Raw genomic sequence first — 17,398 nt, 5'->3', positions numbered from 1 at the left:
AAATTGAAGATCTCTATGTTTGAATGTTTAAACAGTTTATTTGAAAGGTAGAGGGCGTGGTGAGGAGAGAGAGCTTCTTTCTGCTTGCTCTCCAGGATCCAAGCATTTGAGCCATCACCTGCGGTTCCCAGGTTGCACTTTTGTAGGAGCTGGAATAGAAAGCAGAGTTGGCATTTGAACCCAAGCACTGTGCTGTGAGATGTGGGAGTGCCGTGCAGCGTCTTGACACTGTACCAAATGCCTGCCCTCCAATTTATACATCTCCAAAAATATACCTTCTGGGGTCATTTGTTCCTAGCTCTCCCTATTTTAAAAATTAGTGTGTTTCTATGAAATATGTTCTGAGTATCACCCTATTCATGAAGATAATTTAAATACCTTTTCCCATTTAAAAATAATTTTAAAATATTTAACTGTAGTGGTAAAAAATGCTGTACTGTAATATCAGGAGGTAGGGATTCTTGGCTTGGTGTTAGCTATGGTCAGAACTTTTGTGCTGCATTGTATGTGGCCCCGTCCTCCTTGTCATCTCCTGTCCTACTTCATGTTCCACCTCTAGGCCATGCTGTGGCCTTCAGACTACCGGCAAGGGTGGGGAGCAGGACTCCTTTTTTTTTTTTTTTAAGATTCCGTCTCTGGAAGTTGGAATGATATAGGTCTGTTTGTATTTCATGGCCTGAATTTAGTCACATGACCAAACCAGCAGTAAAGGGGACTTGGAAATGTGGTCTTTATTCTGAGGGGCCATGTGTTCAGATAAACACCAGATGTTCTGTTATTCAGAAAGAAGGGAGAATGGATACTGGGTCAGATAGCAGTCTCTGCTACAGAGGCTAAAAGGCAAGTAGTTCATATCGTTGGAGACATGGAGTTGTTTCCATGTCTGGCTCTTGGACAAGTGTTAGTGTTTCCCCAGTGTCTCCAGCACTTAGCTAGAACACTGGTGGTGCCCAGTAAGTCCTTGATGAATATTTTGACCTTATGATTATGTTCCTTATATGACATTTTTATATTCATTTTAAAAATGTCTGCTTATTTGTTTGAAAGGAAGAATTACAGAGAGTGGAGGAGGGACAGACACATGCACACAAAGATCTTCCATCCACTGGTTCACTCCCCAAATGGCCACAATGGCTTGGTCTGGGCCAGGCTGAAGCCAGAAGCCAGGAGCTTCATCCTGGTCTCTCACATGGGTGGCAGGGGCTCAGGTACTTGGGGCCATCTTTTGCTGCTTTTGAAGGGCATTAGTAGGGAACTGGATTGGAAGCCGAGCTACTAGGACTTGAACTGGTGCCTCAGGCTATGCCACAACACTGGCACCTATATGCATTTTTAAATTTTTGCTTATTTTTATTCATTTACTTATTTGCTAGGCAGAGAGAGAGCAGGAACCAGCAAGAGTGCACTCTGATCTGCTAATAACTCCCCAAATGCTTTGAATTCTGCAGTGGCTGGGCTGGGTCAGGCCGTGGCTGGGAGCTGTGAACGTAGTCTAGATCTCTCAGTGGGGGGGGGCAGCTGCTTGAGTCATCATGGCGCTTCCCCGGGTCTGTGTTAGCAGGAAGCTGGAGTCAGGAGCCAGCGTCCTCTAATAAGGGGCTTAGGGCTTCTTCACTGGCACCTTAACCTCTAGGCCCGAGACCTGCCCTCCATTTTTTAATTTTTAAGGTAATCTTGACAGTGTATCTTTTATCAGACTGTTGCCCTTTTGTTTAAAATGGAGGGTTCTTAATTTTTTTCTCCAAAGTTCCGATTCATTTTTTTCCTCTGGCATTCTGATTTGTTTTTGGCTCAGTAGATGTTCAAAACATGGTTTTGCAAGGTACAGATTACAAAAGAAGCATACAAAAGTACAACTCCCACTAAGTGTCACTTGTGGCCCAGAGCAGCTGCACTCGGTGGCTAGTGTGTGCTGGGTACAGCTTTGTACAGAAAGCATCCAGAGCCTCTTACTACTCAAACAATAAACAAGCCCTCCGTCTCATGATAGGAATCAGGAGCCGTTTAAATCCTTTAAATACTACTACCTCGCTCACATCTGTGCTAATTTTGAATATGAAACTGACAGATGGGCAGCAGTTTTTGATCTACCCCTGATTAGAATGCTTTTTAGCCTGACAGTCTTGTATATATTAGAAAGAAAAATTACTATACATAGGAGCCTAAGGAAACCAAGCCAATTGGAAATCATTGTGTCGGTAGTATTATTTGACCCTGTCCCATCCCACAAATACCTGTTTAATACTTTAAAAATTGCATTTGTAATTCACAGTGGGCTGAAGATCTCTAATGAAAATCTAAGGCCTCAGTATTTATTCAGTTATGTGGAAATGACATTTAATCTGGCATTGTGGAGCAGCAAGTTAAGCTACCTTTGCACAGCCAGCATCCCATATGAGTGCTGGTTTAAGACCTGGCTGCTCCATTCCAGCTGCCTGGTAATGTTTCCGGTCTCCATGGTTGCAGCCCCCATGGTTGCAGTCATTTGAGGAGTGAACCAGAGGTTAGGTGATCTCTCCCCCCTCCTCTCTCTCACTGTAACTCTGCCTTCCAAATAAGATAAGTGAATTAAAAAAAAATAGATGGAGAGACAGAGAAACATCTTCCATCCACTGGTTCACTCTCCAAATGTCCACAGTGATCTGGGTTGTTCCAGGCCAAAGCCGGGAGCCCGGAGCTTCTTCCAGGTCTCCCATATAGGTGCAGGGGCCCAGACACTTGGGCTGTCTTCTGCTTTCCCAGGTGCATTAGCAGGGAGCTGGCTAAGAAGTGAAGCAGCTGGATCTTGAACCAGCTCATATGGGACGTTGGCGTTGCAGCTGGCGGCTTAATCTGCTGTGTCACAACGCTGGCCCCAAATAAATTAAAAAAAAAAAAAAAACTTTAATCTTTTACTTAAATTTAAAAGACATCTGGCCAAATAATAGAAACTCAAAATACCAGTGATTTATGGATGAGAAGGAAGATGTTTGTTCAGGGATCCACTCCCAGTTCTTCAAGGGACTTAAGTTTCGCCTCTTCAGAGACACTGAGAAGCTGGACAATCTTATTGAGAGCACAAATCCACGAACACTAGAAAAGCTGCACTGGACCATACATATAAACAAGGCACAACCTTGGTAGAATTAGAAAGCTATAAAACAGCTTTCATTTGCCCTTAGATGTTTACATAAATTAAAATTTGAAGTTTGAAGCCCACTGATGCTGAAGCTGTAAGGGACTTGAGCAAGCTTAAAGTAAGAGTACAATTTTGTAGGTCTGTAACTTTGTGGAGGTGTAAGTCAAGATACAGAAGGCAGGGTTCTAGCCCTGGATCCCGCATTTTTGGGGCACTCATTTATATAAAGTTATATGTTAGTGAGGGGCAGCGAAGTGAACAAATAGCAACTAGATAGGACAGACTGAGTTTTAGCACTGGGCAGATACAAGGGCAACGGGAGCCTCTACTGGATCCTGGATTGTGGACAGGACTGAGTGAGATGAGCTCCAGGAAGCAGGTCAGGGAGCCGGCTGCCAGAGCAGGTGTCAGGTGGGCAGCTGGCAGGCAGGAACAGGAAGGCTGTCTTCCCTTCGCTTCTTTTTCCTGTGAGAGCTGCAGTCTATCATTTTCTGATCCTGGTGGACATTTTTGGGGCAGCAAATTCTGGATGCTTGCCTTATTATTTTGATGTTGATTTGATAAGTTTCTTTTAAGATGCTTCTTTGCAAGCTTTTTTACCTCTTAAAACTTATTTTATTTATATAAGTGAAAAAATTCCATGTATTTCACGTATACAATGGTAAGAGCATAGTGATACTTCCCATTCTACCCTCCTTCGGTTGTTCCCACCCTCCCTCCTTCTTCCTTTCTTATTTTTCTTTTATTTTTTTACAGTGACATACTTTAAATTTACTTAACATTTTTACCCTTCAAATGTCTCTTAAATAACTGTGGAGGATGCTTAGGTAAAAGACTAATCCCTCTAGAAGAAAAGTCACCAGGGGAAGTTAATGTTGTCTGGTAAATTAGACTTAGAAGTGAATATTGTCTTTAACAGAAAATCAATCTCAGAAGCAGTTCAGTTTGGTATGTACCATGTGCTCTGTTTGTATATGTTATCTGTATGGTATATTTACTTTTCATAAATTTCACTTAATATTGACCTTGTGACTGCTTTGAAATGTATGTGAAAATTGTCCAACTGTAAGTAAGAAATATATAAAGCAGAAAATTTTAATTTTAATTTTGATAACTTAGAAAATTCACAGCGGAGCATGACTAACAATAGACTAACAATTAAAACCTTCATTTCTCCACGCTTTGGATATATTTGTTTCTGGAAAGTTGGGTCTGAGTATTTGGAAGGAATATGAGATGCATGTATACAGGTACATTTTGCCTTCAGGGAAGGCATCCAGGATGTAGATGCTTACAAAGAAAAATAATTGGTGTGGGAAATTTTGTAGCTCAATGCTTGAACTGTGGAACAGTTGCTTTTACAATATTGGGAGCTGCAGACTACAATTAACTGTCATTAATTTCATTGAATAGAAAATATATTCCATTTACTGTACAATCAGGAGCCAGGCTTGAATGAGTTCAAATAGATGAAATCTAAATTATACTGACAGTCCATTAAACAGTAGCAGAAAACCCATAAAGAAAATGGATCCACTATGATGCCAGTTTATAATAAAGTCATTTGCCAAATAAGAAGTATAGCCCAGGCATTGTGAATTCTCTTGTGTATTTCCAGTGAACACTGCAAATTGGTTGAAGCATTTATTGTAAAGACTAGTTTCCCTGTGCATTGCTTTCCGAACAGGAGCAAGCAGTGTTGCTTGAAATCTAGTCTGTAGAGTGCAACACCGGGAGAGCAGACAAATAGCTTGTTGTCAGCCATATGGGAGAGAGCAGTATTCACAATAGCCTGCCTGTCACTGAGGGGTTTTTCCTGCAGATACTGGGTGTGGTATTCCTGGAAGTGTTTGGACTCTTTCAGGGGGTGGGGGGGTGGGGGGGGGTTCCTAAAGTGCACTACTCCGGTTCCCATCTGTCTGCATTTCCAATAGTAATCATTTGCTCATCGAATTTTCTAGTAGCTTTTTTTCTTTTTTGGACAGGAGTCATTGAATTGGGGATAGGGTTGTTGCCTGCAGCCTGTTTCCTGCGTAGTTAAGCATTAAGAGTTTAGGTACCTTGGAGTGCAGGAGAGCAGGGAGAGTGAGTGAGGTCTCTGGTGTCACAGACATCGCTTTTTCAAATAATATTTTCCACTGAGATTGCCCTGTGTTGTCTGACTCATCACGTAACTGGAGTTTGCAAGTTAAACTGGGTCAAATCTTTTTCATAGTAGGATTCAATACAGGTTCCTAGGGGAGCTTTTTAAGGAATATTTTCAGAATAAAATAAAGAGATGAGAGGACTTAAAATATTCTTTGCTTGGGTAATGCAAGTGTCAAACCATGGCTCATACTTAGCACATCGATATATCTTACTAATTTTTCTGTTGGCAGGTTGATTTGGCATTCTTTTGTTTGGCAGAGTTCTCAAGTTCACGTAGCATGTGACTGACTGGGGGAGGAGTCATGCCGCTGGAATCACTGCAGAACGTCAGTGACATGGCTGAGTTAGGAGGATCGCTGTCTGGCATCCATCTTTAAGCTTTTGATGCATTGGAAGCTTTCCTAACGTACAGAGGAGAAAAAAGATGTGGAAATTTAAATAAAATCCCTTTTATTTGTTGTGACCTGTTCCCTCCTCCTCCCCACAGTGTATACTCCCCTTCATAATTTTTCCCTTTTAGCAATGAGGAAAAAAATAGTATTCAAGTATTTAGACAAAAGCTAGTTGGGAATTTGTAGACACGTCAGTACGTGAAATTTAATTGTCATAGAGTTTAGAAAGGAAGGCACCAAGGATACTTGTTACCTGGGCTCTTTTTCCTGCTTCATGTAGAGTCTTTAAAATGATGCAGCCAATTCTGGTGGCACCTTGGCAGAGTCAAAGTGCAGGGGAAGGGAAAGGTTTCACTCAACTGAGGTGTTGTTTTCCCAGTTTTTGTTTGCTTTTGCATTTTAAATTCTCCACAATTATCAAATAGTGTGAGTGCCTTCTCCCTGCAGAAGAATCTATCTCGCAAAAAAACTAAACTAAAAGGGGGCTGCCCTGTAGGTGAGTTCTCTTTCTTTTCCTCTGCATCCATTGCTTGCTCACTCTCTGTGTCTAAGATTTATTTTTTTGAGAGGCAGAGTGATACGCATAGATTAAACACACATGAACACACAGACAGAGATCTTCCATCTGCTGGTTCACTCCCCAAATGGCTGCAACAGCCAGGGCTGGGCCAGGCCAAAGCCAGGAGCCTGGAACTCCTTCTGGGTCTCCCACATGAGTAGCAGAGACCCAGGCACTTGGGCCATCTTTTGATGCTTTCCCAGGTGCATTATTAGCAGGAAGCTGGATTGGAAGTGAAGGAGCTTAGGACTCAAACCAGCACTCTGATATGGGGTGCATGCGTGCCAAGAGGCACCCTAACACCTGTCCCAAAGTTGTCTCTTAAAGAAATGTTTATTAGGAAACAGCATTCTTCTTGTTAATACTGACAGAGCCTAGCAATTTTCTTGCCGGGATCTCATGTGACTTCTTTTTTTTTTTGACAGGCAGAGTGGATAGTGAGAGAGAGAGATAGAGAGAAAGGTCTTCCTTTGCCGTTGGTTCACCCTCTAATGGCCGCCGCGGCCGGCGCACCGCGCTGATCCGAAGCCAGGAGCCAGGTGCTTTTCCTGGTCTCCCATGGGGTGCAGGGCTCAAGCACTTGGGCCATCCTCTACTGCACTCCTGGGCCACAGCAGAGAGCTGGCCTGGAAGAGGGGCAACCGGGACAGAATCCAGCACCCCGACCGGGACTAGAACCCGGTGTGCTGGCGCCGCAAGGCGGAGGATTAGCCTGTTGAGCCACGGCACTGGCTCATGTGACTTCTTTTCTGTCTTTACTACGTCTTCATTCAGCTCTTTAGTTCTTCATAGAATTTCTGAGGATTTACTGTGTACAAAAGCAGAAGTGGGAGGGCCTGTTTTATGTAGCTGTGCAGTGTGCCCAAGCCTCTGGATTGGAATTGGTCAGGATTTCAGTGTTGTTTCCACCAGGCACACATATACACAAAGGTGCTTCAGAAAGTTGGTGCAAGATTGGAACTAAAAACTAAGGTGTTTAAAATTAATTAATTAATTTCAGAGGCAGAGTGACAGAGAAGACAGAGAAAGAGATCTTCCATCCTCTGGATTACTCCTCAAATGGCCACAGTGACTGGGGTGGGCCAGGATAAAGCCAGGAACCAGGAGCTCCATCCTGGTCTCCCGCATGGATGGCAGGTGCCAGGAGCTTTTTCCAGGTCTCCCATGCAGTTGCAGGGGCCCAAGCATTTGGACCATCTTCTACTGCTTTCCCAGGCCATAGCAGAGAGATGGATTGGAAGAGGAGCAGCTGGGACTCCAACTGGTGCCCATACGGGATACTAGCACTGTAGACAGTGGCTTTACCAACTATGCCACAGCGCCCGCCCCCAGTGAACTTTTGGAAGACTGCCTTGTGCATAGACACTTTTTTTCCTCGGAAATTGGCTGACGTCTGCGTTTCCTGGAGATGGCTTGTGGAGGTTTTCTTCTGCCATGTTAGACCTGCTTCCGTTCACTTGTTAAATGGTTCTTGGCATTGTGGACTTGTGTTAAGCAAAAGAACAGAGAATCCTGAGGGTTTACTTCCTGAATCTTCTGCTGTGCCTCCCAGTGGCAGGAAATGTCTTTGTGAGAAAGTTTTTGTTCCACCTACCTTTCTACGAGTGGATGGTTTTCTCCTGGGGGTGGTGTTACAGGGGCACTGGTATGTTTTGTGGAACGGCGAGAAGACATTCCAAGAACTGACGTGTGTATATGCACTTTCAGAGAGAAAAGTTCTTGGGGCAAACAGCGGCTGAGTAGTGCATGGGTGTGAGGACCACAGCTCTGCTGCCGAGGCTGCCAGTGTCCACTGTCAGGAGAGAGGCTGACCGGTTCTTTGTGTTCCATGAGGACTGAGTGCCTGAAGCCTCAGGCTGTGGTTTTTACCCTGGAGAGAAGCTGCTCTATTTACACAAAGCTGCCCTTCCCTAGGGCTTTTAGGAAGCAAAAAGGCTTCCCTTGCCTTGAGAATTTGCCTTCCCTGGCGGAGCATAAATGCTTTGCTGTATGCAGATGGACAGTAGATTCTTGGATACCAGCTATGTTGAGGTGTGAGAGACAGCTGGAAACACCCAGTGCAGGAACCTCGGCCGGGTCCCGGATTCCATTGCTCCCTGTTCAAAGGTTGGAGGCCACTTCATTAGGTGACCCACTCACAGGCAGAGGCTGGCTGTTAAGTGAGTAAGACTCACTCTTGACCCGGGATTTCATTTTCATATATCACTAGTAAGGAAAAAAATTAGTGGTGTGTTGTTTGGAATAATTGATATGAGTGGTAATGGCCTCACTAATTTTTCTGGCCCATTTTTCAAGCATGCTGATTTTAAGATTAAAAATATATATAGTTGCCCTGTGGTAACCATTTGCGCAATCTGGTAAATGCATGTTTTCATATGGGTAGTTTTGAAAATGTGCATTATGCACTTAATGGATCGCATCAGCTTTGCTCAGTTCTTTCAGAACTGCTAAGTTTCTAATTAAAAAACAATGGGGGGGGCTATTTTTATTTATTATTTTCTAAAAGGTGCCTGCAGTGCTTGTGTTGGCCTAAGGATTGTCAGGGTGAGGAGAATTGATTGAGCTGACCAAAATCAGTTCTGTAACCAACTTCAGACAATCCATGCACTCATAAATTGTATGAAAATCTTGCCAACTCATTTTGGCTTTAAAAGATTACTGAGTATGTATTCCAACTGAGATGTTAACACTGTGCTCAACTTACGTTCTCCTCTCTGCCTATACAAATAAACCTCTTTATTTTTGTGCTAACTATAAACATTTCTATAAATTATTTTCATCAGAAGCTGCCAAAACAATGAGACAAGTGGGGCGGAGGGTACTTCTTACGACTGGCCTTAATTTAACTGTATGTGAATAATGTTAAAAGTAATACAAGGCAGATTTTTTTTTTTCTATGAGACTTGAATTCCCAACTGTTTCTTAGAATATAGTCTCTTTTAGTTGGATCACCTTAATTTCTGTGGTAGTGTTAGAAAGAAAAATTTGACTCCACAGCAGGTTTTCATGCTTTTATTTTTAGAATGGATTAGACAAATGAGACCCAAACAGGTACCCCGCCCCACCCGCCTCATGGCAAATTTAAAGTGCTGTGAAAATTTTTAGTTCCTGTTACCCCTAATCTTAGCCATTATAGACGGTTTTATGACTGTTTATGTAAACTCTTAAGTTTTGTCATTTAATTTTGCAGTAGGCTTATCTAACATTTCCATGTTTCAAAAATATTGATAGAAGATTGCTTGATGTAGCCAGCTGATTTACAGATTAATCACTTTGTGTGTTGGGATCTCATTGATGAAATCATTGTTTGGGATCAGTTTGGGTTGCCATGGTAATTTCTTTAAACAAAAAGAGGTGGTTCTTTATCTAGACATGGAAAGTTGATAGGTGATTGTGGAAGTTCCAGATGTTAGGCTTGAGGCAGTGCTCTGCCTCATACCTCCTTGTCCCACAGCTAGCCCTCTGGCCAGCTTTGTCCGGCAGCCTCCGCTAAGACCCCTGAGAAGTGTTTGACAAGCAGATGTCAGTGGCTGCCCTGGACAGGCCAGTGTGGTCCTTTCTTCCCTGCTCTTCCAGAGTTAGGCCTCGGTGGATTCCTGGACGTAGCTACAGTAAGAAACGAAAGCACTTAGGTTCTTTCTCCTTTCTTGGAAAGCTTTTTATGTGCAGGTTAATATCTGCCTATGTTTCAGAGGGGGAAGGTTTGTAGTAAAATTTATTCTGTTGATTATCGTAAATACATATAAAGCTTTACTTTGTGTACAAACAGCAAAGCTGTACACAGTCCTCACTGCCCTCATGGGCCAAGTAACCCCATTTTGTTTTGTTTTGTTTGTTTTTGCCCATGCTGATGCCAGACACAGTCTTCCGTGGGTGAGGGGAATGTGGAAGGGAGGCCATTTCTCTGCATGAGTTTGGGAGACTGGGCAGTAACATGGACATTGCAGACACCATCTGACTGCCAAGTAACTAAGCAAACTGGGAACATACGTTGACAATATTATTTAAAAGAAGAGAGGCGTTGCCATTTCTTTACAGAGCAACCATGAGAATTTATTTCCTTGGGGGGGCTAACTTACAAGTCATTAAAGGCTGGCATGAGCAGACGCTGGTGTGATGATGGTGTGTGGAGGAGCTGGAGTTTGAGAATGCACCTAGGTGCGTGGAACTATTGAGTGGACAATTGAGGGGAACACGCTTGTGGTAAATGAGATTTTAAGAAAGGCTAGAAGTCATTCGGTAGGAAATGATGTAGGGTGTCTTGGTGTTGTCATGAGATACAGGAATTGTGGCTTTCGGTTGGAGATGGTGGGGGAGAGCTCGTGGCCTAGTTGTGTTCAGACTGTGCAAGGCAAGTGGTGTTGACATTTGAAATGTGGCAGTGGTCCCACAGGACATGCAACGCAGAAATTAACACCTGCGGGTCATTTTCTTAACATGATGGGCTGAGTTGAAGCTGAGTTGTTCAGTGCTGGGGACCCTGGAGTTAGGCAGAAAGCAGTTCAGTTCTAAGCTGCTGCTTTGCATGGGTTTAGGGACTACACCTTGTTGAGCCTGCAGCTGAGGAGTCAGTGGGTGAATTTGGATAGCTACATAGTTGGCATTCAGATTTTGTCTTTTTCTACAATGACTTTTGAGTAAAACCATGATAATGTCCTACAGACAGTTCCTTGGAAGGAGGTGCCCTTTGGTGAGGGCTTTCTTTGTGAACCACCTCTTAGTGGGTGTGCTGGTGCTCTTTGGAGTCCGACTGTCCTCTGGGTGTGGGATTCCACATCACTGCTCCTGTGCTCCTTTTGGTTCTTAAGACATGTGATGAATGAGTCAATAAAGGAATTTGCCTATGTTGTCAAGAACTTGAGTTATTCTAAGATGCATTCATTCTGAAGGGTCAGGAGAAAAGAAAACAAGCAAATGACATTTGAATGTGACATGATGGTTAACTGTCCCCAGAAGATGTGATTGATGGCAGGCACCTTTACTTGATAGTGAATAATATGTAGGTTTTCCTGTCCTAAGCCTTGTGATCATCTCGAGTTGTAATAGGAAGGGTTTCTACCCCTCTGTAGAAACTTTCCTTAACATCATTGTGTATGCACTTTTAAAGCAGCCTTTCTGACTCCAGCTGTTGAGAGCATCCAAAATAATTGCCCAACTATTGCCGTGTCAAATATAATTTAAGAAGGCACTCTTTTTCCCTGAAGGAAATGTAATTTGGTTTACTTCATTCTGTCCCTTATTGCCTGTGTTGGGTTTCTTTACAATTAAAAAACAAGATATGTTTAAGTTAAAATTTAATATAAAATTATCCACAAGAGATTTAATTAATTTTCTTTCTCTTTCTTGATGTAGGTGAAAAGGTTATTGTAGTAGCATGTTCAAGCTAGTCTTCTTTACTTATTTCCTCACAAAATATTTATTTAAACTAGCACTTGGAAAAGCCATTTCTGTTTGTGAAGATGGGGGAAGCATCTGGTTAAGATATTCAGGAGTTTGCCTTGGTGTATAGTTTCCAGCCAGTAATTTCTTTTATATAAATGTCTTCATTTGCATATGGATAATCCCACGGGATCCTTCCCTCTTTTCCTGAAAAAAAAACTTTTTGAGGCTTTATTAAGTTCTCTAAATTATCAGAAGAGTGGTCAAAAAGAATGAAAAGCCTATTTTCCTTTAGTTTAAAGTTATTTTTAATTTATTATCACCTTTGGAAAAAACTTATAAAAGGTATGTACTTTGTCATTTATTTATACAGTGGCTTTATGGGCCCTGTCTTTTGTTCCCTTTGAAGTAAATGCCAATGTTTTATGATTTCTTTTTCTTTTAAAGACTGTGTGTATATTGAGAGTCGGAGACCAAACACACCGTATTTCATCTGTAGCATCCAAGACTTCAAGCTGGTAAGCATGTTTTTAATGTGCTGTTTATTCCATTCCGTGCTTTCCCATTCCCAGTCCCGCTGGCTGTCTCTCCTGCTGCTTCTCCATCACTGTTGGCATGTTGATCAGTTTGCCTTCTGAGTGCTCTGAGCCTCTGGGCCACAGCACTAGAGTAAGGCAGTTACTAGTGTCGTCTTTTCAGCTCTGTGACGCCTAACGTCATAATGCCTGTATTATAAATAGTGTTTCTAAAGGTTTTATTCTTTTAGTAGCTGCTTTGACACTTGTAGAGGGTCACCTCTGAGGGTCTCAGGTAGCTTGCTTCTTTTCAGCCAGTGTTAAGAGCCTAAAGTGAAGTAAATTTAGGAAGTAATGATGATTTGTGAAAAAACAGTCCAGAGACTAGTTTCTGGGGGAGAACAGTAATTTCCTACTGTGTTTTGATGGGTATGGAAAATATTTTAAAACTGCTCTGGGGATCTCCTGGGGTCTAAGCTGGGAGGAGGAATGCTGGCTCAGGCAGGACAACAGCTCTGAGTGTATAAATGTTGATGTTGCCCTTTATGGGTTCCCTTGGTTTTAGACCAGTGGTTCGCACACTTTGGGCATTGGATCCCTGGGTGTTTGAAGGATTTCTCAAACGTCTGCATTCTTGGTGTCATATAAAATATACCTTGTAATACGTTTTTCAAATATATTACTATGTTGTGAATTTCAGAATTCACTTAAGAGCAATATTTAGTTAAAAATCACTGTTGATTAAAGCAACTATTAATGAAATTCTATCTAAGTAGTATAATTTGGGAATCTTTTTGAACAGTGTGATCTTAAAAGGAAATTCCTGTACTTGAATATTGTGAACCACCATCTGCACTTTGGGATACAGAAAAAGCCCAATTCTTTGGTTTTCTTAGGGATGTGTAACAGTGTCTTTGAATGCCCTTATTTCCAAAACTCTTTGCAACTTGACAGTATTTGTGCTCTGCCATGTGTTGTATGTAGTATCTCAGTCTAGAGGAATGCTGTGTGGTCTGAAGACATCACTCTGCATCTCCTGTGTTTCTTTTTTTATGATTTTCCCTGATCCCAAATATGAAATGAGTGTGTTCTGATTTAGCAAGTTAAAAAACTGCATACCACTTATTTTTCTTTATTAAAAATTATGGCATAAATGATAATACGTGCTTAGTGTTTCCAAAGAAGGTCAACTGCGTGTTCAGTTGTGAGGTCCGTTTTTTCTTGGAGTGCTGCCCAGAACATCCCTGGTGGCTTTGCGGAGCAGCCTTGTAAATCCCTGCTTCTGTTCAGTTCTCATGTCGCTGTGAGAGGTCTCTGCTGTTGATTAGTTCTTTCCTTACCAAGAGTCTTTCACAGACACTGCGCTGGCACCTGAGAATCCGGTGTGGCCTCGTTTGTCGAGGAGTTGGGTTTTGGTGGTGGCAGCTGCTTCTGCTGCTTTTGCTGTTCTGCTCCTTGTCCTGGTATTTGATTTTTACTAAAGCAGATACCAACACACCTAGGAAAATACATTGCTGTGAAGTGAAATGCAAGTATTTTTCTTTTATACCATTAGATTCTAAGCCCCTTTTGCACATTAGCAGGTGCCTTCGTGTTTGAACAGTGTCTCTTATGAACTGCTGATTACAATGTGACGGTTGCTGTTCTGGGCAGAGGTTCCTGCTGAGTTACAGTAATTGCTCAGGGCATTAATGGCAATAAAAACGGAAGCTTCTGTTGTCAGGTGTGGTCTGGTACACACATTGAAGCTGTCTCAGAAACAGCGGGAAGCAGAGTGTTGGGATGCCTGTTTCTAAACCACACCCTGTTGTTTCTTGCATTTTTGTTTGAGGTTCTTTATTCAGCATGTCCTCATAGTTCTCAGGTGGGAGTAACAGAGAGGATGGACTGCTTCGGGAAGAAACGTAGTTGTTTCTGCAGTATTCTTTCCTTGAATTCCATACTTCTTAGGAACAGATAAACCAATAGAGGCGAATAACCAAGATTTTTTCCCCTCTTCAGTTTATCCAAACTCTAAGGGGGAAAGATAAGCAGAAGGAAATATGCTTTGTTTCTCTGTCAGAGATTGGAGTTGGTCTTGCCTAAAGCAAATAACAGTGAAAAAGAAATACCAACTAGCTTTGAAATGTTGAGTAATTATGTATTTTGTCTTTTTAGCTATCATAAAAGAATATGATTTGGAGTTTTAATGTAAAGATTTATTTCTTTATATACACCAAAAAATAAGAATTAATCATTTCTGCTATGGTTCATTTGGGGACCTAAGAGTTATTTCAGTACTATTAAAAAAAAAAAAACACAACAAACTGGTGGATGCCTTTTATGGCCCAAGTTAAATAATATTATGTGTTTCAGACAATAAAAGCTAATTTATTGAGGAGTGGGAGTGAGTTGCTTCCACCACTCACTGAGACTAACGTAATGCTAGTTTGTTGGACTGATGGTCTGCGATAACATTTCATAAACGAGTTCTGTGTGAGACCAGGAAGAGTCTTTGGATTTGTGTGGGGAACTAAGCTGTCGTCTAGGTTTTGTCACTGCATTCCCCTGTATATGTGCTTTACCCAGGGTATGGAAATGAGACGCTTTCATGTCCTGGTTTGTGTCTGGTGTTCTGCTAAACTATTAAAACAGTCTCCGCTTTCACCTTTTACATCTGTCCTGTTTGGATGATGAATTGTGTGGTCATCTTGGCCGTAAGGATGGGCAATCCATGGCTTCTGTTTTGTTGATGTTTAGTCTTCAAAACACATCAGGCCACTTCCATCTTACACTGGCAGGTGTATGTAAAGCCCAGCTTTTCACAAGGATGATGTGTAATAATACAGAGTGATTTTTTTTCAGGGAAGTAAATTATGTGTTCTGTTAGGAAGCTTTCATTCCCTTAGGAAGTATTCATTTGATTGGACCTGTTCATAGACTGGGAGATACGGTTCTGTTCGAATGCATTGACCAAGTTATCTGAGAACAAATAGGAACGAGCACAGACGTGGGGTCTGCTTAGTGTCAGGAAGCAAGGAGGATCATCAGTGACTGCAGCATCTGTACTGCGATTCCTGAACCTGGCGAGCTTTTAATTAGTGCCTTCAGAGAGTGACTGGTAATATGGAACGGCAGTCTGTGGCTTCAGTGGCCTGACTTGAAAAGATTAATTAATCTAATTTCTTTTTTAGAATTTGCAGTTGGAAGACCCAGGGACTGAAGCAGTTAGCAGAGGGGCAAAGCTCGGGAATGAAGAATTGCCCGTTGAACTCAAAACTGTAGAGAGGCCTGAAGAAGTAGAAACACGTTTCCTTCTCGTATTGACCTAGAGTCTAGATCGGACAGGCAGCTTGTGACATTTGACAGCATTTTTCCTGGGAGATCACTCTGAATAGCATCGGTGGAGAGAAAACCATTCACTTTTTGTTCTAAAAGGAGAATTTCTTTCTTGCTCTTACTAAAAACAATAAAATTCAATTTCTGTAGAAACCCAGGTGCTAAAGAAGCATATTAAGAGGTAATTTGCAATCTAGAAATAATCACATGGTCTGCAAATGCTAACAAGATTAGCCATTTTCATTCTCTGTGTAATACTGCAGAATTCCTTATAGTAGTTCCTACCTAATTCTTTATTCACAGATAAGTAATTGAAACCGTTCCTTTGATACTCTGTGTGGAATTCTGTGTGAATTCCTGAGTTACTGTCCTTCATACACAGAAGGAAAGTGTGGTTTTGGGTTACTTAGTTACAGATCTTTCAGCTGTTACTTGTATCTGAAGAGTTTCCAGGAAGGGTGAGTAATTATTATAGAGATATTTTGGAAACATACCATTGATTTCATTTTATAAAAACTGGGATATAGTCCTTACAATTGAACCTCGTCTAGAGATTCCTTTGAGTTGGAGAAATAGCATTAGGGATGTTAGGTGGTCTCCAGTTTATAGCTGTGTGCATGGGTGAGAGGGCTATGGTATCATTCATGTCCCTAACAGCACGCCTGCTACGTGCTCGTAGTGAGTGAGGATGTTAGCTAAGGATACATATCACTAGTAACGTGGGAAAAGCACTTCTCTGTTAGCCTTGGACCGGGGAGCCAAAGTGATCCATGGTTTCAGCTGGGGAAAACCATTTTAAATGTCTCTGTGTTCCCGATCTGTACTCATAACCTGCTGCAAAACTGATTGCCTGCCTTTCCTGGCGTGCACCGCAGTAGAGGACCGCGGAGAGATTAGCTTGACGTTACCCTCCGCCCACCGAATTTAGTTGTTAGAAACGTGGATAATATTGACTCCTAGTACGTTAATATGTACTTTCTGTGCCCACATTCTTATGTATACGCAATGAGTTAATTATCAATGCAATTGATACCATCATTATTTCATCCCAGCATTACTCTTTTAACCACCAGCACAGAATTTATTGTGGTATGGACATTCAGGAAATGAGACATTTAATTTAGCATTTGGTAAATCTTGAATTAGAACCTTTTTAGTTTTTATTTTGGGGTGAATGGGGAGTAGGGGAAGCTGTCTACATTAACTTGAACATGGCTAATTCAGAATTTGGGATATGTTAATTCTGGGATGGTGATTAGGGATGGTAGATTGCATGGGTTGAGAGCCTGGATGGTGACATGTTGTGTTCTCTGGGTTGACATCCCTGTTGCTGTCTGTAACTCTTGACCTTGAGTGAGGCACTGAACTCTTAACTATGTTTATTTACATTTGACTAGGCTATAAAGCCTCCTACCTCTGCCTGGTAGGCTGCTTTTGGATTGAAAGGTCAGGGCTATGCAGTGCCTGGTGTGGGGCCTGCCCCCTGGAATGAGACTACCGTGAGATTCGTGTCCTCTTGGTGCTCTGCGTCTCTGCTTCCTAGCTAGGGATGCCTTGTGTGTCCTTGATGCGGACTGCGTGCTTGTTAGTGTGCTGCCTGGCTACAGTATGTAGTGAAGTATGTAGTGAAGTAACATTTCAGTGGGGAAAAATCACTGCATGAGTTTCCAGAAAACTTTAGTCGTGGTTTGACACAGTGCCTGCATTAACTACAGATGAACCTTGTGGCTATTAAGCAAGAGAAAGAAGTCTTGCTTTCCTTGTCTAGCCTTCACTGTGTAGTGTTGTGTGACTTTAAGTAATGAAACACATTCCTTTTTAAAATACTTTAAAATTCAGTCCCCCTGCCCCCGGAAGTTTAAATACATGAAACCAAAGTAATAACATTTGTTAGGTAGCATTATGTTCTGGTTTGAAGCTTCTATTCGATTGTCTTTCAGCGCAGATCAATGGGGGTTAGTCTATAGGA

General features: G+C 42.0%; 1 protein-coding gene across 3 annotated transcripts in view; it reads left to right on the top strand.

The window, feature by feature from the left end:
* RERE (arginine-glutamic acid dipeptide repeats) overlaps positions 1–17,398 on the top strand; it is a 464,477-nt gene that overhangs the window by 178,261 nt on the left and 268,818 nt on the right. For all 3 annotated transcript variants that reach the window (XM_062190377.1, XM_062190375.1, XM_062190376.1), the window contains exon 3: positions 12,044–12,114. In XM_062190377.1, coding sequence (XP_062046361.1) covers positions 12,044–12,114 — 71 coding nt within the window. The remainder of the gene's footprint in view (positions 1–12,043; positions 12,115–17,398) is intronic.

This window comes from Lepus europaeus, chromosome 5, assembly GCF_033115175.1.
Source record: "Lepus europaeus isolate LE1 chromosome 5, mLepTim1.pri, whole genome shotgun sequence".
Classification (NCBI taxonomy): Eukaryota; Metazoa; Chordata; class Mammalia; order Lagomorpha; family Leporidae; genus Lepus; species Lepus europaeus.
Note: the sequence above shows the minus strand (reverse complement) of the source record. Positions and strands in the feature narration are given on the sequence as shown.